The sequence below is a fragment of the Pelodiscus sinensis genome, chromosome 18 (genome assembly GCF_049634645.1).
Source record: "Pelodiscus sinensis isolate JC-2024 chromosome 18, ASM4963464v1, whole genome shotgun sequence".
NCBI lineage: Eukaryota > Metazoa > Chordata > Testudines > Trionychidae > Pelodiscus > Pelodiscus sinensis.
In genome coordinates, this window is record NC_134728.1 from 4,627,508 (window position 1) to 4,650,225 (window position 22,718).

General features: G+C 52.1%; 1 protein-coding gene across 1 annotated transcript in view; it reads left to right on the top strand.

Annotated features, from left to right (window-relative positions):
* Positions 1 to 22,718, top strand: part of TCEA2 (transcription elongation factor A2) — a 32,243-nt gene that overhangs the window by 8,452 nt on the left and 1,073 nt on the right. The window contains exons 4-8 of the mRNA XM_075901019.1: positions 1,348 to 1,435; positions 14,568 to 14,701; positions 16,022 to 16,078; positions 17,368 to 17,522; positions 20,098 to 20,244. Coding sequence (XP_075757134.1) covers positions 1,348 to 1,435; positions 14,568 to 14,701; positions 16,022 to 16,078; positions 17,368 to 17,522; positions 20,098 to 20,244 — 581 coding nt within the window. The remainder of the gene's footprint in view (positions 1 to 1,347; positions 1,436 to 14,567; positions 14,702 to 16,021; positions 16,079 to 17,367; positions 17,523 to 20,097; positions 20,245 to 22,718) is intronic.

Here is a 22,718-nt window from a genome sequence, read left to right on the forward strand (position 1 = left end):
AATAACCTTTCCTGAGGGATTTCCAAGAATAAATGGATATATTCCACTTAAGTCCCAGTAAAGACCCCATATGGCTTATGGAACCACTGAATATTTTTTTTCTGACTACAGAGCATGATATCTTAAGATCTTTTTAAATCAGAAGGCAGGAGGTGTACTGAGTGGCTTTTTGGGTCTTTAGCATAAAGCATGCTTCTGAGCCAGATGGCAGCAGCTGTGTGGTAAAGCTCAGGGTAGTGTCCTTTCATCAAAGCTAACAAGTCTGTCGGAGCCGGTTGAAACAGATATTTTCTATAATCTATGGGCTGTTCAAGGTGTATGTGGAACAAATTGCTAGATCCAGTCTCCATCTCAAAGAGAACTCCTACAAATTATTTAGCAAAGAAGCTAAGGACTAAACGGGTGGTGGAGACTGAGCTATCTTTTCCTTCCGCCTGCTGCCAGGGCTGGTCCTTTCACATCAGGGTTGGTACATAATGGTGGAGCCATGAGGGGAAATCTTCTCTGCCTATTCTAAGCCTGGATCTGTTCTGTGCTTAAGCAAAACTTCCGTCTCCGTGACTGAGAAGTCGTCACCTTTCAAGAGCACTGAACTAACTGGAAAAAAAATACACTTCTTAAAAGAATAAATTGTATCCCTGGCTGACCAAATATCTACCTCGAGAGAGGGGCTGGCCTTCATAGGCACTATTGAAAATTTGATTGGGTTTTATCTAAGGATGTAAAAGCCTGTTTAATTGGTTAATCCGTTAAATATGATGTTTAACCGATTAAAAGGGGAGACGTTACTCTGGCCCATCCAGAGCAGCCCCCTGCCCGTGGTGGGCCCTGCAGGTCCGGAACAGCCCTCACCAATTAACCAGAACCAGTAAGCCTCACTCATTAACGGTGATGCTTATCAGTTACCCTTTTATATCCCTGGTTTGCTCCCATTTTGAAAATTGTACTCAGTCTGTACACCCAGCCGGGGGCCTCACTAGAAAAGAAACTTTGGCTGGGATGGGTCTTCCCTCATGAAGAACCTATTCTCCTCAGGGAATGAAGGACGGGCCCTTTCATACTGGCTCGCTAGGGAAAGGTTTGTGGTATGTTTGCTAGTTGCCTGGCTTCTTGCACTCATAGGCAAGTAGAAAGACTGCCATGGGGGTCATTCAGGTACATTGCAAAGTACTTTGAACTATACAGACCTATTCCTCCATGCTGCTCTTCTGGCTCTAGTAACTTGCTTCAGGCCAAATATCTAGGCTCTTAACCATTCTGTGTGGTCAGGATTGTGGTGTGAAGACCAAAACCTCAACCCTCTGTAGCGGCTAAGTGTTTGTTTTTCCCTCCTCTCACTGGGTGCAGATGCTTCCGAGGACAAAGGTGAGGAGAAGAGGAGGAATTCTTTGTCGGCATCCTCCTCAAAGGAGAGCAGCGACTCGAGAGACCAAAGGTAAAACTTCCCTTTAGCCAAAGATGATGCTGTTGTACATGTTTCATCACTCGGGGCTGTGTGTGTTAACATACGATCTTTAACGTGTCTACCAGGCTGAGCAATTGGCCTGTTCAAACACCTCATTCTGGTCGGACCTGCCAAGAGTCCAGCCTGTCCAGCAAAGGGGACTGGCTGCCTGTAGAGCCGTATGGTGTTCTAGAATAAAGAGAAACTCCAGCTGTAATGGAAGAATAAACATCTACAAAACTCAGTGGTTTTAGTGACTTTTTTTTTTTTTTTTGCTTTCTGTTATACATGATTTATTTCACATCACATGTTTCCATTTTCTTCTGTTTCATGCTGGTTTCTTTCTCTGTTAATAAAACATTCCTTTGGGTTTGGTTTGTGGTTTTTTTTAAAAGATTTTTTTCCTTGCTTATTGTAACCCTTTGAAGCCCTTTAGAAGGGTTATGATTCTGCTCAGCTTTAGCATTCTGAGCTGATGCATGGGAGCCAAGTACTCACAGACGCTCCTAGCACAGGGCTGGGTAAGATGCGGCCTGAATTTCCAGGAGGTGGCTCAGGCAGCCAGATCTTATTTAGATGGCTCATGATTCCCATGAGTTATGGTGCTATCCTGGCAAGGGCTGGAGCCATGAGCCCTTTAAATAGCAGCAGCAACCCTAGGTAGCTGCCAGTTAGTGTGGTAGCAAAAGAGCCGTGATCCCTTTGCTATGTTTTTAATTCAAAGCTGCTGATCCCAGACAAGTCTTGGGTGGGAGGTTAGTTCCCAAGCCCCGCCCCTCCTAGGGGTGGAGCCGGCCCATGACCACATACCAAAAGTGATCTCCCTGCAAAAATTACTGCCCACCCCTGTTCTAGTAGGAGCTTCACCTTCCTCTCCTCCCAGCACGATGTTCTTCCCATAACAAGCCATGGAAGAAGTCCATCCACCCTGAAGTGAATGGTTGCACCCACACATCTGGCTAGTCTAATGCTGGCTCACCCCTCTGCACAGAGTGGGTGCTCCCATGCTGTTCCCCGTCTGGCAAGTGTAGTTGGAACAGTCAGCCAGGGGAAATGGGGCAGGGGTGGAGGGCAGGGAAGTTGTGGGTTAGGACCAGCTTCACTAGAATCCCAGCTGTGCCTCCCAGATGCAAGAGCCTGTTCCTTCCTTTTAGCTGGAGCATGCTCAAGGGTCCCTCACAGATTCCCGGAACCTGGCCTTTCATTAGGTGTAAAACACATGTGGATTGGTCAGTTTCCAAGGAATTGATATTAAGAGTAGCCAAGCTTGGTCAGACCAGTGGCCCATTTAGCCCAGTGCTATGCCTTTTCAGCTGGTGCCAAATGCTGCAGATGTAATGAACAGAAGAAGGCAATGCATTTGGCAGGCAGAAGATTAGGAACACCGAGAGCAAGGGGTTGTATCCCTGACCATCTTGGCTAGTTTCCCGTTATTGGTAACTCTCTCAGATCCATCTTTGTCTCCCTGGTTTGCAAGTTTTCCCATGTTCGTTCTAGTCCGTCCCTGCATGTGCCGGTGAGTCAGTTCCCGTCAGAGCTGTCTCTTTACCGTGTGTTTCCTTTTTGTTTCACAGCTGTCACATGCCTGCTGCTGCAGCTTTGTGCAGGGTTGGTGCCGCGAAAGTTCCCGACACTAGGGCTGAGCTCCAGCAACTCAGCTTGCTGCATAAATCTCCTCCCCCACTTGTGTATAATCATGAATGAAATGTTCCAAAAGAGCACGACCTGGCATGTGCAGTGCAATGTTTTTAGTAACACTGGATCCCTCCGGCGTGGAGGCCATACATCCAGCCACAGTGCAGTTGAAACTAGAGCAGGGACTGTCTCTGGTTCTGCATTTGGACAGTGCCTAGCACAGTGAAGTGCTGGTTCATGACTGGCGTTCCTACGTGCTCATTGTGCAAAGAACCTGCAGTCTCCCAGCTGAGGATTTCCCTTTGCACTGTGTCACGGCAAGGATTTCTCAGCTGGGGACGTGGTGGAGCCTCAGGTATTTCCAATGAAAGGTGTTGTTTTGTGAGCTGGGCGAGGAATGGTGTGAGCACAGAGTTGGGACCCAGGGCTGTCTTCTGTCTAAATCCTACTTTTAACATTGGCTCTTTCTGTGCCCTTGAGGAAACATCTTGGCTACGTCTAGACTGGCATGATTTTCCACAAATGCTTTTAACGGAAAAGTTTTCCGTTAAAAGCATTTGCGGAAAAGAGCGTCTAGATTGGCACGGACGCTCTTCCACAAAAGCACTTTTTGTGGAAAAGCGTCCATGCCAAGCTAGACGTGCTTTTCTGCAAAAAAGCCCCGATCGCCATTTTCGCGATTGGGGCTTTTTTGTGCAAAACAAATCTCAGCTGTCTACACTGGCCCTTTTGTGCAAAAACTTTGCGCAAAAGGACTTTTGCCCAAACGGGAGCAGCATAGTATTTCCGCAAGAAGCACTGATTTCAGATAGTAGGAAGTCAGTGTTCTTGTGGAAATTCAAGGGGCCAGTGTAGACAGCTGGCAAGTTTTTCCTCAAAAGCAGTGCTTTTGTGGAAAAACTTGTCAGTCTAGACACAGCTCTTCAGTTCTTATTCCCATTTCTCAGTCTGTAACCGGAGAATACTTGCCAGCTATATAGGAACTGGGTGGATTTTAGTTCATTTTTGTTAGCAAAGGGAAAAGTATTACGTGTTCCTGCACAGCTGATGATATACTAGAGTAGACAGGCTCTCGGTGTTGTGTGCAATCAGCATGCACCTCACGCCATATGCCCTTGCCGACGTGGACAGAAAGCAACAGAATCTGACAACCCTGGGCATGGACAATGGTAAACAGAATGTCTTGTGTGCCACACATGGAACCCCGATGAGCCGCATGTTGCTCCCCACTGCACGAGGGTCAGGAAATAACATCTCAGAGAAACCTCTGGCTTAGCCAGCAATAAAAAGAGAAGTAGTAACTGGGTAGTGTCTCTTAGAGCTTTACCAGGAGAGGCAAAAAATAAGGAGCTTGGTGGGACTGATGGGTAATTTGTGGGTCTAGTAATAGACTTTCCTTGGGGAATTCGTACGATTCTAAAGTAAGAGGGTTTGCCCAGCACATTGCCCAGAGTTTCGTGGCTGCCCCAAAAGCACCTGGGAGAGTGAATAGGTTGAGACTTGTGTGAGTAGAACAAGCTCAGTCTGAGAGGACACTTTCCATTTGGAGGAAATGGCCTGCGGTAGTCACAGACCAGTTGTCATGGAAGTAGAAATATGGTGCTACCCGCCTTTTCAGTAACCAAGGACCCACGAATTACCCATCAGTCCCACCAAGCTCCTTATTCTTTGCCTCTCCTGGGAAAGCTCTAAGGGTACGTCTGGACTACATGCCTCTGTCGCCAGAGGCATGTAGATTAGGCTACCAGGCATAGGAAAATGAAGCGGCAATGAGGCATACCTGGGTGGTCGACAAATGCCTTTGATGTCGACACCCGCGCGTCCAGACTACCGCGCTGAGCCGACAAACAGCTGATCGGCTCAGCGCAGCAGCCATGTAAATTTAAATGAAGCGGCGATTATTTAAATCGCCGCTTCATTTTCCTATGCCTGGTAGCCTAATCTACATGCCTCTGGCGACAGAGGCATGTAGTCTAGACGTACCCTAAGAGACACTACCCAGTTACTACTTCTCTTTTTCAACATGTAGTACAGATATTAACTCTCCGACACTCCTGTCAGGTAGAAATACCCTCTCCCTTTTCCAGAGCAGGAAACTTGAGGCAAGAATTAGGTGTTAGAGATACTTAGCTCCAGCCCGTAGTCAGACCCATGCAGCTTGTCTTGTTACAGTCCATGTCTTCACTCAGTGGAAGATTGATACTGCTGCAATTGATCTTCCAGAGTTTGATTTAGTAGGTCTAGTTAAGACCCACTAAATGGAACTCAGAAGGCGTTCTCATTGGCAGTCGGTACTTTTGCTCCTGTGAGAAGTAAGGGAAGCTGACAGGAATGTTTGCTCCCGTCAGTGTCCTGCTGTGGGGAATGGTGGGCAAACTTGAATTAGGGAACGTTGCCTCCAGCTACGTAATTAATGTCCCTGGACTTGATTCGACCTTCCCCTTTAGTGTAGACCTGGCCCCAGAGAGAAGAGTGTATGTTCCTCTGATGGTACCAAAGAGACTCCTGATGTGCCCTGACAAACCTAGAGAGCTTATTGGCCAAGAATTGCTCCGACGTCTTTCTGTGAAGGACAGGCGGAGATTAGTCAAACAGGATCTATGGGCAATGAGTGCACCTCTATACTGGTTTCAGGAGACTGCTCTCCAAGCAGCAAAAAGCCAGCTAGTGCCAAAACGTGCTCACATCAGCCATGTAGTCTGCCAGATTTTGGCTGAGCCTTGACCCTTGTGGCAGCAAAGACATTTGGGATACCTCTTGGCCCAGATGTTAAGGATTTGAAAAGCAGATTGGACAGACATCTCTCAGGGATGATCTGGACGGTGTTCGGTCCTTCCGTGAGAGTGGGGGACTGGACTTGATGACCTCTCGATGTCCCTTCCAGTTCTAGTGTTCTGTGATTCTGTGATAACTTTTCTTGATATGTGCAGTGCAGATGGGGAATTTCGCCTGCAATGACTAAAGAACTAACAGTTCTATCTAGAGTATCTCCGCCATCCACGACGAGCTGGCCCATGTTCTAGTAGGGGAGATATTTACGTGGGACAGGAGATCGTGGTATCCCTTACAAAATTCTATCCTGTTATGCTTCAAAGTACTCTGTCTTACAACTGAGAGGTGTAGTATTGTGGACTGTTCCTACAGTTGGCAGTCTGGATTTGTTGCCTGTCCATGTAGTACTTTTATGGACATTTCCTTCCCCCTATCATCTAGATCTGTTCACTCTCTGGCCACCACCCGTATCACCATTTCTTGTGTCACTTCTTTTGTAAAGGCAGGAGATTTTATATTCTCTTGGGTGAAATGTAGAGGGTTGATCCCATGTTGGATGGGAGCAGTAGTCCCCCCCCCCCCCACGGATTTCCTGAAGCAAAACTACTCCGTGTAGCGTGGGGGGGGGTCTTAGTTGACGACTCTTGCAATGACAGGCAATCCTCTTACACACAACAAATAGTCCTGTGGGACCTTCGCGACTAACAAATATATTAGCTCATGAGCATTGGAGGGTAAAACCCACGTCATCACAGTCTCTAAGGTGCCACAGGACTGCTCGTTGTTTTTAACGTTACAGACTAACACATCCCCTCCCCCGAGACTCTTGCACAGTAAGTGTCACCTGGACTGATGTAAAATCTGTTTTGTTTGAGCCAAGAGCAATCAGCTGAGGTCCTTCTTGGGGCTTGATATGGCTTTAAAGGGGTGAGGAAAAGCTTGTTCTGTTTCCCCGCTAGACTTCTCTAAGTCACTTCTCGTTCTGCTCGAAAGGCAGCTTAGAGCCGTAACCTTCCTGGGACCGGGGCCAGGGGGCTTCCGCTCCTGAGATGTCACTGTGCATCGGTGCGCAGCTCCTCGTGGGGTTTGTGGGGCAGAATAGCAAGGTCTCTCTGAAGCTGGCAACGTCTTTTTATAGACACTTGCAAGACTGAGTCTTCCAGAGCGTCGGTGGATGGTGGCTTCTCGGGTCATTGAATTCTACCAAAGCCACAAGCTCGTGTAAGACTTGCTAGATAGGGCAGGTTCTGCACGTTTCCCCGGATGAGGTTTTTTTCGGGGTCTTTTTAAAGCATCAGGTGCTATAGGCCCCATTTGCGTGTGGGCAAACATTGTGCGTTCCGTTCTGGACAGAGATGGTACACGTTGGACCTCTCTGATCCAGCACCCTCGGAGCCTGAGCGGTCCCGAACCATGGAGTGTGCCAAATCAGGGGAGGTGAAGGCTCCCCTCTCAGCTGTTGGCCATGCTCCCTTTCTCCTCCAGCACAGCTGCCACCAGCCCTTCCAGGGCTGTGCTCCCTGCTTGGGGACGGGGCTGCCTGGGTTGCTCTGCCCACCGCCAGCCCAGCCCCTGAACCTGGTCAGCCCAGGTTCTCTGATCTACCAGTAACCGTGGTCCGGGCGGACCACAGATGTTACTGAACCAGACAGTCCCGGATTTTAATCTATATATGCAAGTCTCACTGAAAATCAACAGGGACTCAATGCCTTTCAAAGACCAGACCACTTTTCCTTAGCTCCCTGAATACTGATTTGGGCGCCTAACTTTTGGCATCCCGGTTTGATGCTTTAGCTTTTCAAGCATGCAGAGCTTAGTTTGCTCCTTTTTATAGCTATTTCATTAGCACAGATGTGGCAGTTGATGGAAGTTGGGAAAAGGGAGAATTTGCTGTGGGATACTTGCGTGGCTCATTGCATCTGTCAGGCTGAGACAAGGAGCTTGTGCATTTTACCCAACAAAAGCACCAGCCTCGTTGTGACAGTTTTAGAAGCAACGTAGAGTCCCGTGGGATCCACAGAAAGGCACATTCTGCCTTGTATGCCTCGTCTGTCAAGGATTCACACCGACTGCAGTAACCGATGGTCCTCGTTGTATGCGACGCAGCAGCTGCTTCCTGTCAGATCACCCTGCGCAGCATCTCCCGCAGGTGGCGCTATCTGTACTCAGCAGAAGTTTTTTTCATCTGTGGCTTCAGAAAAATTGTCCACACAACTTGTGCTAAGAGCCTAGTGTATGTCTCCATGGTCAGTTGGACAGTTAGGGCAATCGCATGTGCAGATGGGGCCTGTTTTTAGGAAAACGCAAGCGTGTGGGCCCGAGTCATGAAGACACTTCGGCACCTGAAGATGCAGATGAGCCTGTAGTGGATTTTGCAAAGGGACCTGAACCAGTGACCCGCCCAGTTGTCCCTGGAGGGGTTCAGTGGGAGTTGGGTGCCCAAAAGCCTTTGAGAACCTTGATCTAAAGTCTTTTTGTGCAGCCCCTCAACAGCCGCCAGCGGTTCGAACGTCCTACACAACCCTGTGCTCTCATCCTTATAACATCGCCCTGTGGGGGAGGGGGAGAGCTGTAGACTTGAGCGGGTTCTTCAGCCTCTGTTCCCATATAATCCTTGGCTACGTTGCCGTCTTTGCCAGCGGGGGGCCATTTGGGGTAGGGCTTTCGAACTTGGGCTGGGTACGTCTGACCTAGTGTCAAACCACTGCCCCCTTTCCCATAGCAACGGACAGCTGAAGATTTTAGGCGGGGTTGGAACTAGCCCTGCTGAAGTATTCGAACGTCAGTGCCTTGAGCTGTTAGTCCCATCTTCAAGATTAAAGGAGAAGCCCAGAAGATCCTAGGACGGCTTCATCACCTTGCGAGGAAACAAACAAGTACTCCACTAAGGAAGGAACAATCAGTTTCACTCAGGCAGCATGGGAAGCAAAGTCCTGCAGAAAGGGATCTAGGGGTCATAGTGGACCAAAGCTTCTATGAGTCAACAGTGTGACACTGTTGCAAAAAAAGCAAACATGATCCTGGGATGCATTCACAGCACTGTTGTGAGCAAGACACAAGAAGTCATTCTTCTGCTCTGCTTTGCATTGATTAGGCCTCTGTTGGAGTATTGTGTCCGGTTCTGGGCACCACATTTCAAGAAAGACGTGGAGAAATTGGAGAAGGTCCAGAGAAGAGCAACAGGAATGATGAAAGGTCTAGAGAACATGACCCGTGAAGGAAGACTGAAAGAATGGGGCTTGTTTAGTTTGGAAAGGAGAAGACTGAGAGGAGACCTTAGTAGTTTTCAAGTATCTAAAAGGGTGTCACAAAGAGGAGGGAGAAAAATTGTTCTCCTTGGCCTCTGAGGATAGAACAAGAAGCAATGGGCTTAAACTGCAGCAAGGGAGGTTTAGGTTGGACATTAGGAAAAACTTCCTGCCTGTCAGGGTGATTAAACACTGGAATAAATTGCCTAGGAAGGCGGTGGAATCTCCATCACTGGAGATATTTAATAGCAGGTTAAGATAGACATCTGTCAGGGATGGTCTAGACAGTACTTGGTCCTGCTGTGAGGGCAGGGGTTTGGACTTGATAACTCCTCGAGGTCCCTTTCAATTCTAGTGTTCTATGATTTTATGAAACAGAGCTAGTCTAGCAGAGTGAAGTCTGGTTTTGTGGCTATAAAACGGCAACGCTACGGGAGTCGTTTTCTCCCGCTTCCATCAAATGGATAGAAAACAGGTTGGGTTCGCTGCATCTGCCCTGGTGGGAGCTGGTTTGTAGACCCCTGGGTCTCTCCCCCACCCTGGAGCAATTAAATGGCTGGTTATGGTCCCAGGGGATCATATATCACCAGTGGCTAGCTGGAGCGCGTTGGGCGTTGGCCACTCTTCCTCTGCTGCCGGCATGCCTTCTGCTTGCCATGGGGGCTGGGGAAAGGAAGGCATCCGAGTCATCTCTACACCTGCTGGTGCTCCTCAGTGTTGTTGGAAATGTGGGCAGCAGGTTTCTTCTCCTTCTGGGATGCCTGAATGTGCCAGGAACGCAGAACAGGGCAGAGAACAGAGACCAAATATCCCACGAGGCTGAGTATGCGGCACAGAGGCTTTCACCTCCAGCTCACTCGTTTTTGTGTACTCTAGGTCAGGGGACTAACAATATCAGTCGTGTGGTGAGTGGCCTAGAAGGAAGGGTTGGGTATTTTCTGGCTATTTTCTAGTGGATGTTTGCCCACCTCACAGCTGCTCTTGGTAGCAGCTCAGTGGGTGAGGGCTGAGCCTGAGGCGGCACAGACACGCCCCTGCCCTTTCCGCCCTGGCACTGCAGGGTTAAGGGACATTGCTAACGACGCTTCCACTGTCGCTGCCTGGGCCTGGGCCTGGGCCTGGGCCTGGGCCTGGGCCTGGGCCAGGGCCATCCCTCCCCCTACCCTGAGAGGCTGCTCTGTGGGGTGGGAGTGGAGCTGGAGCTGTGGGTAGAGGGGCTGCCAGCTCTCCCGACTGAACAGCCCGCACCCCACCGACTGCAATGGCCGGGAGAGCTGGCAGCACAGGAGCAGGGCTGGGAGGGAGGAGCAGCCGGCCGGAGAGAAGCGGAGCTCTCAAAGGGAAAGCGCCGCGTCTCTTCAGCCGCCCGCTGCGTGGCTGCCCTTGCCTGGTCCTTCAGCCCGTGAGGGCCGCTCAGCCACTGCTTGGTGAGCGGGGGTTGGTCACTGAGCCGAAGGAACGGACGGGGGATGGGGGTGGGGGCTGCTGGAACCCAAAGGCAGCATGTAGTTGCATAGGAGGCTGAGAAATTTGGGGCACCATGGGGCAATTCACCTCCTCAGTGAATGCACAGAGGACTCCAATCCCCCCCGGGCTGTCAAACCAGTAGATGCACCGGTACATAAAAGCCGTGACCACGAGGGGGCCTGTGTGTAATTGTGCATGCAAATGACTACGCGGCCACATGGAAATGACTGTGCTTCACCACCACAGGGGCAGTTACTCAACTAGCGTTTTCATTCACAGCTGTGGGTCCTGCTCCCCCCCCCCGGGACGGTGGGCCTTGAATGATTCCAAGTGTAGCAGCCTGGAGGTGTGGCTCCTAACCAGTCTGCTCTACGCCAGAGAGGTTCAGTGTTAGGGGTGCTCTGGTTGCGTGCCCCATTTTGACTGTCACTTACCGCTCCAGTAAAAACGAAGCCCCCATCTCACCTGCTCTCACGTGCTGCGTCTCATGACCGAGGACTTTTCTGTACAGGCTTTATAGCTGTGTTTCAATGCCGACCCATTGGACTCGTTTGAACTGTTTGGCTGTGTCTACACTGGCCACTTATTCCGGAAAAGCAGCCGCTTTTCCGGAATAACTTGCCAGCTGTCTACACTGGCCGCTTGTTTTTCCGGAAAAGCAATGACGATCTACTGTAAAATTGTCAGTGTTTTTCCGGAAAAACTATGCTGCTCCCGTTCGGGCAAAAGTCCTTTTCCAGAAAAACTGTTCCGGAAAAGGGCCAGTGTAGACAGCACAGTAGTCTTTTTTGCAAAAAAGCCCCAACCGCGAAAATGACGATCGGGGCTTTTTTGCGGAAAAGCGCGTCTACATTGGCCATGGACACTTTTCTGGAAAAAGTGCTTTTCCGGAAAAGCATCCTGCCAATGTAGACGCGCTTTTTCCGGAAATACTTATAATGGAAAACTGTTCCGTTTTAAGCATTTCCGGAAAAGGGTGCCAGTGTAGATGTAGCCTTTTGGTGGCAGGAGTGGCTGCATTTGAAGAGACTAAGTTTTACGTAGAAACCAAAAAGGCTAGAATCTGTGTGAAGAGAGGAGGCTGCAGGGTCTTTCTCCTACCTTTGGCTAGCACTCTCCGTCACAGCCAGGCCTCCTGAGGTGCCATGCACAGGGAATGTCTTCAGTTGGATTCGGATCATCTTCATCCAAATCCTCCACCAATTGGGGATTCACTAGGCAATAGGCTATTGCCAGCAGAAATCAAGTCAGGCTCCTTGTGGGTGGAATTCGCCTCTTCCCGCTTAAAGCCAGAGTAACGAGGAACTGAGCGTGTATGTCAGGGGGACTGGAGATGTAGAATTCAGACCCCTCTACTTGTAGATAAGAAGTGAGACTGCAACACGGAAGGGGGCTTTGGGGTGATGGTCAGCACGGTCATAGACCCCCGTTACTTCTTTCCCCATCTACCTCATTGTCCTTCACATTAGCCTCTCTTTGCTGTGTCCAGGGCCATAGAGGCTTGGCTGTTCCTGTCCCTTAAGAGGCCACGTATAGAATGTGAAAGGCCTTACCCTGATCTCCCACTCTGGCTTGCATTTTGCTCTCCCAAGTTGAATTTCAACCACGTGGCTCAGCCGAGTGGCGTGTTTTGGGTCATGAGATCGTAGCCCCAGCGAAAGCTGCAGGCCTGACAGCCCTGGAGGCTAGAGACCTCTCTCTCGTGAGAAGCTGCAGCACAATCCGTACCTGAACTAGCTTCCCCTTGTTCCCCTGCCTGAGCTGGAGGGATTGTCTCTGGGCATGAGTCGTCATGGCCTTGCATGACAGCTGGTTAGTGGAGCTGTTTCTGACGTGGTCACTTAGGAACTGGACTGAGATCCCCTGACTCATTCAACAAATGCCAGATTTTTTTGCGGGGGGAGGGAGTGATCGCTACATTAATTGCACTGGGAAGGGATGAATAAGGGCATCATTTGGGTGGAGAGATGCATAGGACTACAAAGTCCAGGGGCATGATGGACTAGATGGGCTAGACCGTCCTGACCCTACCATTTCACAGATGGTGGGGGGTTCCTGGTATGGAATGGACCATCCTTCAGCTGGTGCCATTTTAGGACTGTGCCGAGTAGCACCCCGTGTTGGTTTGAACAAACTCTTGCCTTGGACGGGGGCTCTAAGTGCACGCTCGGGTGCGCTGCAGTGCACTCTGCCATGTGTTCAGCACTTCCAATTAAAACGTCTCTCTTGTTCTTTCCTGTGTTTCACCAAGGGCCTGAAATACAAAAGCCCCTCCAGGAAAAAAAATACGGACCCCACTCCCATGATCCTAACCCAGGCACCCGAGTGCCCACCCCTGTGCTAGCAGAATTCACTCCCGAGAGCAAAATTAATTTAAAACTCCCTGCAAAGGTGGCATCCGAGAAAAGAGTCGGGCGATTATTGCTGAAAGTGGGCCCTTGACTTCACTGGGTGATTTGCCTGAGTAAGGACTGTAGGATTGGGCCAGTTAGGAGATTTTAAACAGGAAGCTCAAGGATATTTTCAAGTCAGGCTATGCTGGGGAAGTTCTAGGTCACCTCCTTGCTCTGCTGATAGAGGAGTGACCTAGGGTGGTTCTTCACCAGCCCAGTAATACCCTGAACCATGCACCATCCCTGGAAGGCCGTCCTTTTGTGTGCTTTCCTGCTGATTGTCCAGTGTAGGGAGCAGGTGAAGGGTAAAACCTTTTAGGGTATGTCTACGCTTGCACCCTCTTTCGATAGAGGGATGCAAATGAAGACATTCGACATTGCAAATGAAGCCAGGATTTACATATCCCGCACTTCATTTGCATAATCGCGTTATGGCGCTATTTCAAAATAACAGACGCTGTTAAGACGTGGTTATTTCGACAGAAAACCCTTCTCTCGAAATAACCCTTATTCCTCATGAATTGAGATTTAACAGTTATTTCAGGAAAAGGGCGTTCTCCCGAAATATCCGCATCTATACTTCATTTTGTATTTCAAAATAGCGCTATTTCGAAATAGTGCCCTAATGCGATTATGGCTTCATTTGCAGTTTCGAATGTCTTCATTTGCATCCCTCTCTCGAAAGAGGGTGCAAGTGTAGACATACATATTGGGACAACTTCTTTTGGTGAGCGAGACAAGCTTTCAAGTTCCACCGAGCTCTTCTTTGGGTCTCGGAAGGCTCGCTGACCGGAGTGGGCAAAGGGAGCAATCGCCCTGAGGTCTGGTGATTTTGTGGCAGCAGTGGCGCTGGGCCCTTTAAATTGCTGCCGAAGCTCTGCACGCTCCGTGTGACTCTGAGGATGGGGGGTTGACATGCCACACTCCAGCCGGTACTGAGGGCTGGCTGCCCTGGCTCCACCCCTTCTCATGAGGCCCCACCCCCAGCTCATGAGGCCCCACCCGGCCTCATGTGAGGCCCCTTCCTTGAGGGTTAAGCAGACCCCCCCCCCCAACACCCATTTTCCCGAGGCGGTCGGCTCCCCCAGCTGTCGGAATGTCATTCCACAAGGGTTCACGTTCCAGGGGGCTCTGACTTGGCTGTGAATTCCTCTCTGGCTGTGTGCCAAAATACCAGCCCCAAACTCCTCCGGCTCCATGTCAGCAGGTATTGGACGGTCAAACCCCAAGCGAGGTGCCCTGGCAGTGTCCAATAGCTTGGTAATAGCCGTTCTCTGTGACCTCCACGGGTCGGGCCCTTTTCTCTTTGAGCAGTGGAGCAAATCAGCTTGTACAGACAATATCCCATCACTCGTCACTGGCAGGTTATAAGCAGCCACCCCTGCCCCTAGGAGCTCTGAGTTCATATCCAGGCTTGCGCTGTGGGTTGGCGTATGGTCCTATGTGAGTATTTACGGGGCAGCTATGGGCCGGGGTCTTTGCTCTGCCTTTTCCCGGATTGGTTTTATGTGGCACCAAGCCCGCAACTTGACCACGTGGCTGCTGAGCCCCGCCTGTTGCTCGCTGACCTAACCTGAACCCCACTGACAGCTGAAGTTTCTCTTTTAGCTCCAACAAAAGGCAGGACCCGCCGAAGACCCCGACCACGCCCAAAATCACCACCTTCCCGCCGGTGCCCGTCACCTGCGACGCTGTCCGCAACAAGTGCCGGGAAATGCTGACTTCTGCCCTGCAGGCTGACAGTAAGTCCTGGAGCGCCCCGCGTGGGGCCTTGTGGCTCACTGGGCTGGCCACAACCCTCCCTCCTTCCGCCCCCCAGAGCCCCCTTGGCCATGTGTTCCTTCTGGCATCGGAGCTGTCTACGCGTAGAGCTGCCGTAGGGAGAGTTCTAAGCACAGACAAGAGGGCCGTGGCCTTTCTCCTGTGGCTAACGCTCCTTGCGCCCAGGATACCTGGGGAGCGATCGCTCTGTGCCCGAGGAGGGGTGAGAGCTGGGGTGGCCAGCTTCCACCGGGCACTCCTGCCGGGAGCTTTCTGCTGGGCGGCTCGTTGGGCTGCCCACCAGAAGTTCTGCCTCCAGCGAAGGGGGTCCCATAGGCAGTATGATCACTCCCCATCGCCCAGTCTTGGTGGGTGGCTTTCAAACTCAGCTGACATCCCAATTTCCCCTTTGGGAGAAAGCAAGTGGTGCTGGGATACGGGACGCTGGCTGGGTTAGCAACCACACTCCTGCCAGCCACGCTCGGTGGCTAGGGCAGGCGCGCTGCTCGCAGACCAGCTTCCCTTGAAGGTCATACATCCATGATGGCTCGGGGTGAGATTTGTCCCTCAGTTACACACGTGGTGCCCCAGTTGAAGTCAGGGGGAGCCGTGGGTGCTCAGGGCCTATGAAAAACAGTTCCTGGGGGCCCTAGAAAGTGGGATGTGCCAAACGAAAGGTTGAAAACGGGGGCCGGCTGCGGCTGCGGTTCTGTATGAACTCGGAATGGCGGGCGTGGACCCGAGCAGCAGGGGGAGGGTGGCAGGAGATGGCAGAGCAGGGGTGAGGAACCTTTTGGGGGCTGCTGATCCACAGAAAAATCAGTCAGGCATGAGGTAGTGGGGGCTGGCGTGCCAGCGTGGGCGCCCCAATGCTGGGGGGAGGGACGAGCCCTGAGCCTCGGGGCTGGCTCCAGGCAAGCCGGGGACCGTGTCTGGCCCCTGGGCCTTAGGCTCCCCATCCCCGCTGTAGGGCATTTGGCCAAGAATAAGGGAAGTGGTTCCGATGACGCCATAGCGCGTAACGCCCTGGATGCCAGCGGCGCTCCCTCCAGCCTGCACCAGGGGAGGTGAGAATCCGGCCCAGTGTACCCGTAGGCCTGGGACCGTGGGGGTTACTGGCAAACAAGGCGCAGAGCTGCACCTGCGTGGCTGTCGCTCCGCCTGGCCCTGTTGGGGTCTGGAGGAGCCAAGGGCGAAAGTCAGCGGGGGCCGTGTCTGCCGTTTGAAAGGGGCCAGGGGGTGGCAAGAGCTCCCCAGGGGGCGGAAAGGGGCCAGTAACCCTGCTGGTTACTCTCTTGCAGACGACTACGTTGCCATTGGGGCCGACTGCGAGCACCTCTCTGCCCAGATTGAAGAATATATCCTTGTGCTCTCGAGCGTTCCGCGGGCAGCACCCCGGGGGGACGTTCATGGGCCGGCAGGCACACGGGCCAACGGCCTTGTAGGTGCAAAGGTCCCTCGCTCGCCAGGGCTCCGGGCTGGCTCCAGCGTCGTCCTTGAGGAGCAGAGCGGCCGTGTAACAAGGGAGCCCCTCGCTGGATGGGTGGGCAACTCAGAACTGCCCCCGCCCGGGGTGATTCACCATGGCATGGCCGTCTGTGTGTGACACTGATTGCCCCATCCTCCCGGGCCGTAGACGTTCCCCGCAGCTTCCCCACACATGCCTCCTCGCTGGCACACGTGGCCACCAGGCCAAGGGGCAGAGGCTGGTGAGATACAGCAACTGGTGTCCAGTAGCCTGCTAATTTCAGATTAGCTAGAGTACTGTGTGTGTGTGTGTGTGTGTGTCTGTGTCTGTCTGTGTGTGTGTGTGTGTCTGTCTCTGTGTGTGTGTGTCTGTGTGTGTCTCTGTGTCTGTCTGTGTGTGTCTCTGTGTCTGTCTGTCTGTGTGTCTCTGTGTCTGTGTGTCTCTGTGTCTGTCTGTCTGTGTGTCTCTGTGTCTGTGTGTCTCTGTGTCTGGCTCTGTGTGTGTGTCTGTCTCTGTGTCTGTCTGTGTGTGTGTCTGTGTCTGTATCTGTCTGTGTGTCTCTGTGTCTGTGTGTCTCTGTGTCTGTGTCTCTGTGTCTGGCTCTGTGTGTGTGTGTGTGTCTGTGTGTGTGTGTCTGTGTCTGTATTACACACTGGAACTTGGGGACAATGGGAAGCAGAGAGGGTTCCCATGCCGCTGCCATTCCCAACCTGGGGTGAAGGCATTCTGTCGAAGGCAAATAGTCTGGCTTTGGGAGCATCCCTCTGGAATTTATTTCTGGGGAGGGATGCAGCTCAGCGCTGGGCCCTGCCCAGGATTAACAGCTCCTGCTGTGTAGGCAGGGAAGAATCGAGCATCTCCCAGGACTAATTCCCAGTCTTTACGAGTGAGTTAAATTAAACCAACCCATGGCCTGGCAAGGGTATGTGGCCTTCCAGTCAGCGCGTGAGCCTGGGAGTATGAGTCCAGGCGTCCACTCACAGCTCTGCCACTGACCTGCCGTATGTCCATAGGCCTGTCACGTAACCGGTCAGTGTCTGTCCACTGAATGCAGTGACTCTCCTACCTCTCAGGGAACTGAGGTAGTTCCTTAAGATTTGGAAAGTGCTTCGAGATCCTTGCAGCCAAGCGTGGGCAGGGTTCATTATTCCCCTTGTTGCTCCTTAACTGTCCCCGTACTTATATACCAAGACGTCAAGAACACCGACATGAAGTACAAAAACCGAGTGAGGAGCCGCATCTCCAACCTGAAGGACTCCAAAAACCCAGAGCTGAGGAAGAACGTGTTGTGTGGGGCGATTACCCCGGAGCAGATCGCGGTGATGACCTCGGAGGTGAGGGCAACCTTCCTAGGCATGGAGGGATGGTGTTGATTGTCTGCCAGCGAGCGGCCGGTCTGTGCTCTAGGTGGCCTCACGCCGCAGCCACCGATGGGCATGTCAGGGTCAGCCGTCGGCAGGGCGTGTTTTGTTGTTACTTGGGGGACTTCGGAACGAGAGCTTGATGCTAGACAGCTCTGGAAATGGAAGCCCTCTGTGTATCCACAGAGCACGACAGCTCCTCGTTCCACGTCCCAGTGCTGGCTGGAGAAAGCACCCCTACAATTCAGCGGGCACTTCTGTACTGAGCCGAGAAACCCACACAGTGGGGCTAGTTAGAGGTGGGAACCTTTGTCTCCTGGAAGGTAGCCAGAGCATCCCCGTCACTAAGGGTACATCTACACCAGGCGCTCGCAACCTTTTTTTATGAAGTACCCCCTTTTAAAAAAAAATTCTAAGTACCCGCCGTACCTATAGTTTTCAGACACACAACATTTTGTTTCTACCATTGCAACATGTTTGTTTGAACAACTTAAGCGTAGCCGGGCGGGCGATGACATTTTTGGGTGTAAAAAGTACAACAATAATAAAGCGCTGTGAAACTTACAACAAAAATTCAGTTTTCTCCGAATTTCAGTTGTCTTGACGTACCCCCCAGACTTCCCTCAGGTACCCGTAAGGGTACTCGTACGTCTGGTTGAGAAACACTGCTCTACACTGCATGCTTATTTCGAAAGAAGCTTTCTGGGAGAAATACTCCAAAGGTTTCTGGGAGAAATACTCCAAAATAGCTTCTTTCGAAATAGCACGTCTATGCTACAGGGAAGCCTCAAAATAAGTCCGAGGCTGGCTCCCTTAATGTGGGCGTGCTACCTCGCCTTAGAGCCCCAGGAGGCACTGGGGGGGTAATGACTTTGAATGGTCCCGGGGAGGAGCTATTTTGAAATTGCTGCGTTATTCCTCGTGGATGGAGGTTTACAGAAGTCGGAATAAGCTGCCCCTTCTTTCCAATGTCTTTTGAAATAACAGAATGGCTGTGTAGATGCTCGCGTTGTTATTTTGGAATAACGTTGCTGTGTAGATACACCCTTAGGGATGTCAAATCCCATTTAATTGGTTAACCAGTTAAAGGAGGGTTGGAGAGCCCAATTGGGAGAGCGTTTCCCCTGCCCCACTGCAGACACAGGCACCCAGGTTCGCCATGGACAGAGGCACCCAGGTTCGCCATGGACAGAGGCACCCAGGTCCGCCATGGACAGAGGCACCCAGGTCCGCCATGGACAGAGGCACCCAGGTCCGCCATGGACAGAGGCACCCAGGTCCGCCATGGACAGGCACCCAGGTTCGCCATGGACAGAGGCACCCAGGTCCGCCATGGACAGAGGCACCCAGGTCCGCCATGGACAGAGGCACCCAGGTCCGCCATGGACAGAGGCACCCAGGTCCGCCATGGACAGGCACCCAGGTCCGCCATGGACAGAGGCACCCAGGTCCGCCATGGACAGAGGCACCCAGGTCCGCCATGGACAGAGGCTGCCCGGTCTGCCGGGGGGCCCCCCACAGGGCTCGAGGAGCCCCAACCCATGACAAGCAGGGAGCTGCTCCAGCCCCCACCTGTTAATCTTAATCAGTAAGCCTCACCCGTTAAGGTGAGGTTAACTAGTTAAAGCAAAATGCAGGACAATGTAGCACTTTAAAGACTAACAAGATGGTTTATTAGATGATGAGCTTTCGTGGGCCAGACCCACTTCCTCAGATCAAATAGTGGAAGAAAGTAGTCACAACCATATATACCAAAGGATACAATTAAAAAAATGAACACATATGAAAAGGACGAATCACATTTCAGAACAGAGGGGGGATGCGGGGGGGGGGGGGGGGGGTGGGAAGGGGGAGGAAGGAAGGTAAGTGTCTGTGAATTGCTGATATTAAAGGTAGGGAGAGTGGGATGTTTGTGAGTTAATGGTATTACAGGTGATAATTGGGGAAACTGTCTTGGTAATGGGTGAGAAAGTTTCTCACCCATTACCAAGACAGTTTCCCCAATTATCACCTGTAATACCATTAACTCACAAACATCCCACTCTCCCTACCTTTAATATCAGCAATTCACAGACACTTACCTTCCTTCCTCCCCCTTCCCCCCCCGCATTCCCCTTCTGTTCTGCAATGTGATTCGTCCTTTTCATATTTGTTCATTTTTTTAATTGTATCCTTTGGTATATATGGTTGTGACTACTTTCTTCCACTATTTGATCTGAGGAAGTGGGTCTGGCCCACGAAAGCTCATCATCTAATAAACCATCTTGTTAGTCTTTAAAGTGCTACATTGTCCTGCATTTTGCTTCAACTACCCCAGACTAACACGGCTACATTTCTATCACAGTTAACTAGTTAAATCTTCACCTCCCTAGACACTTCCCATTGGCTCTAGGGGATGTGGGCTGGGTTTGAACTGGTAACCTCTGTCTGAGAGGCTCGTCGCCGTTATCTGTCCCTTGAGCCCCCCAGCGCTGCTGGCCGTGGTCTCCCTCTGCTGCAGCGGAACCTGCAGCAGGGTGCGGAGCTGATGGGCCTTTGTTTCCTAAAGGAAATGGCCAGTAATGAGCTGAAGGAGATCCGGAAAGCCATGACGAAGGAGGCCATCCGGGAGCACCAGATCGCTCGGACGGGAGGGACCCAGACCGACCTCTTCACCTGTGGGAAGTGCAAGAAGAAGAACTGCACGTACACGCAGGTTAGCCGCCATCGTTGCTGCTGACGGGCGCCGGGCCTGCCAGGCGCGGTGCAGGCTCCGCTCCGGCCAGAGCCGTGGAAGTGGATGGTGCTTAGCATCTCTCCGCTGGCCTGGTGGGGCACTGCCCAGGGGACCAGGAGAGCCTCCAGGGCCAGATTTGTCAGAGTCGTTGAGGTCCCCGGCGGATTTGCAAACCGTGCTCACTCACTTTGCACACCGAGTTCCCATGACGGCCGGCTGGGTAACGGCCCCTGCAGCCCCCCTAATTATCCCTGCGTGTGAGCTGGGACCTGACCCGTGCAGGCTGCTGCCGTCCTTTGAGATGCAACTTCCACCAAAATGCTTTGCCCATCTGGTTTCTAGAGCGTAGACAAGCTTGTTCCAAGGCCGCGGTCCCAGCCACGGCTCAACACCAGGAGCCCTACGGGCGTCGATGCAAATTGTCTTGGCAGCTTGCAGGCGGGAGGGACGTAGCCCCTGGGCCTGGCGAACAGCGAGGCTGAGCCTGTAAAACCGAAGGATTTGGCTGCTTTTTAATGTTTTCCTCGTACATCAGCGGCCAGGGGTTTGGGAGTTGAACAGGCAGTTTCCTGAGGCACTTGGCTGCACCAGAAGCCTGACTATGGATCCGGGGAGCTGTATTCTTTCCAGACTGTAGCCTGGGAAGGGATCCGCCGTGAGCCAGAGCACACCCAGCGCAACCTGGGGGCTCTGCTTTAGGAACGGGCTGCATTAGGCCGGGGTTTTAGCCACTAACACTGACGCCTCTGCTGCTTCCACACTAGTTTCAGCGGGTGTCATGCTGGACGGTGGCGGTCAGATCCCTCATGGCAACTAGAGTTGCCAGGTGTCCGGTTTTCCCCCGGACAGTACAGTATTTGTGGCCTCTATCTGGTCAAAAAAAAACACAGAAAGTACCAGACATGTAAACTGTCTGGTATTTTCTGTTTTTCTTGGACAGAAGGCTGGCAGGGCTATTCTTCCCTTGCCATGTCTGGTGGGGTGGGGGATTTAAAGGCGCAGTGCCTTTTTTGTTGTTGTTGTTCAACAACTTTGATCCCCCGGTTTTTTTTTGCTCAACCAATTTTTTCCCCCACCATGTTCGGTATTTTGTGTGAAAGTATCTGGCAACCCTAATGGCAACAGGCATCAGCCACTTAAAGGCCACTGGGGACCATCATGCTGCCGTGGTGACAGGCAGAAAGAAAATGCGCTTCGTGGAGTAGCCCAGCTCCAGATGGGACAGAGCCAGGCTTGTGCTGGACACCCAGTTCAATCCTGGAAGCCCTTTGGCCTTGTCTGTCACCACTGTAGTGGCACGTGGCGTTTTCACCACCCTGCTGTGACGGGCAGTTACCCCACACCCTGGTCAAAATCCCAGTGCCCTAACTCCATTGCAGCTTCCACCGGCCCTGCTGTCAGCTGGGACTAGTCCGATGGGCGGACGTGATCGAAAAGCATCACGGGGAGCTGTAGCCCCTGCGTTCCTTTTCCACGTCAGCCTCAGGAACGGATGGGAGAGGGGGACCGGGCCTATTCGGGGCCTGCGTCCTCCCTTCCGCTGTCGGCTGTAGCCTCCCACCCGCGGATCGCACTCTGGGCGTTGCTGCTAGATGCAGCTGAGAGGCCGTTTCTGTGCCTCCCATCAGCAGCAGGGCTGGGCATGGTGGAGCCGGTGTGTGAGCGTTTCCCTGCGCTGTTAGGGAAGGCTCCTCGCACGGCGATTCCGGGGCTGTAAGGCTCCAAGGCACGAGGTTGGAGACGGGTACCGATGGGACGTAAGGCCAGCCGGCCTCGCTGCCGAAGGAATTCAGCGTTCTCGGGAGGCTCTGCAGCACTGACCCAGCGGTGGGGATGGAATGGCTCTTAGATGCTCAGGGAGAGGGGCAGTGACAAACAGACTTGCAAAAGCATGAGACTCCTTTTCCCTGCTCTGGCCATGCCTGCTGCCCGGCTCACAGGCCGGTTTCTCACTGATGATCCCAGAGGGTGTTTGATGACTGCCAGGAAAAGCCCATCGCAAATCTCTTCGGAAGGTCCAAGGCGGCGCTCTCACCTTCTATTTCCTTCCCTTTAGGGGTCTATAAAATCATGACTGGTGTGGAGAAAGTGATTAAGGAAAAAGTGATTTACTTGTTCCCATAACACAAGAACTAGGGGTCACCATATGAAAGGAATAGGGAGCAGGTTTAAAGCAAAAGTTTTTCTTCACACAAGTGCAGTCAACCTGTGGAACTCCTTGCCAAAGGATGTTGTGAAGACCAGCACTTTAACAGGGTTTACAAAAGAACTAGATTCATTCATGGAGGTTAGGTCCATTGATACCTATTAGCCAGGATGGGTAGGAACGGTATCCCTGGCCTCTGCTTGTCACTCGCTGGAATGGGTGACAGGGGAGGGATCATCTGATGATTCCTTGTTTTGGTCACTCTCTCTGGGACACCTGGGATTGGCCACTGTGGGAAGACAGGACC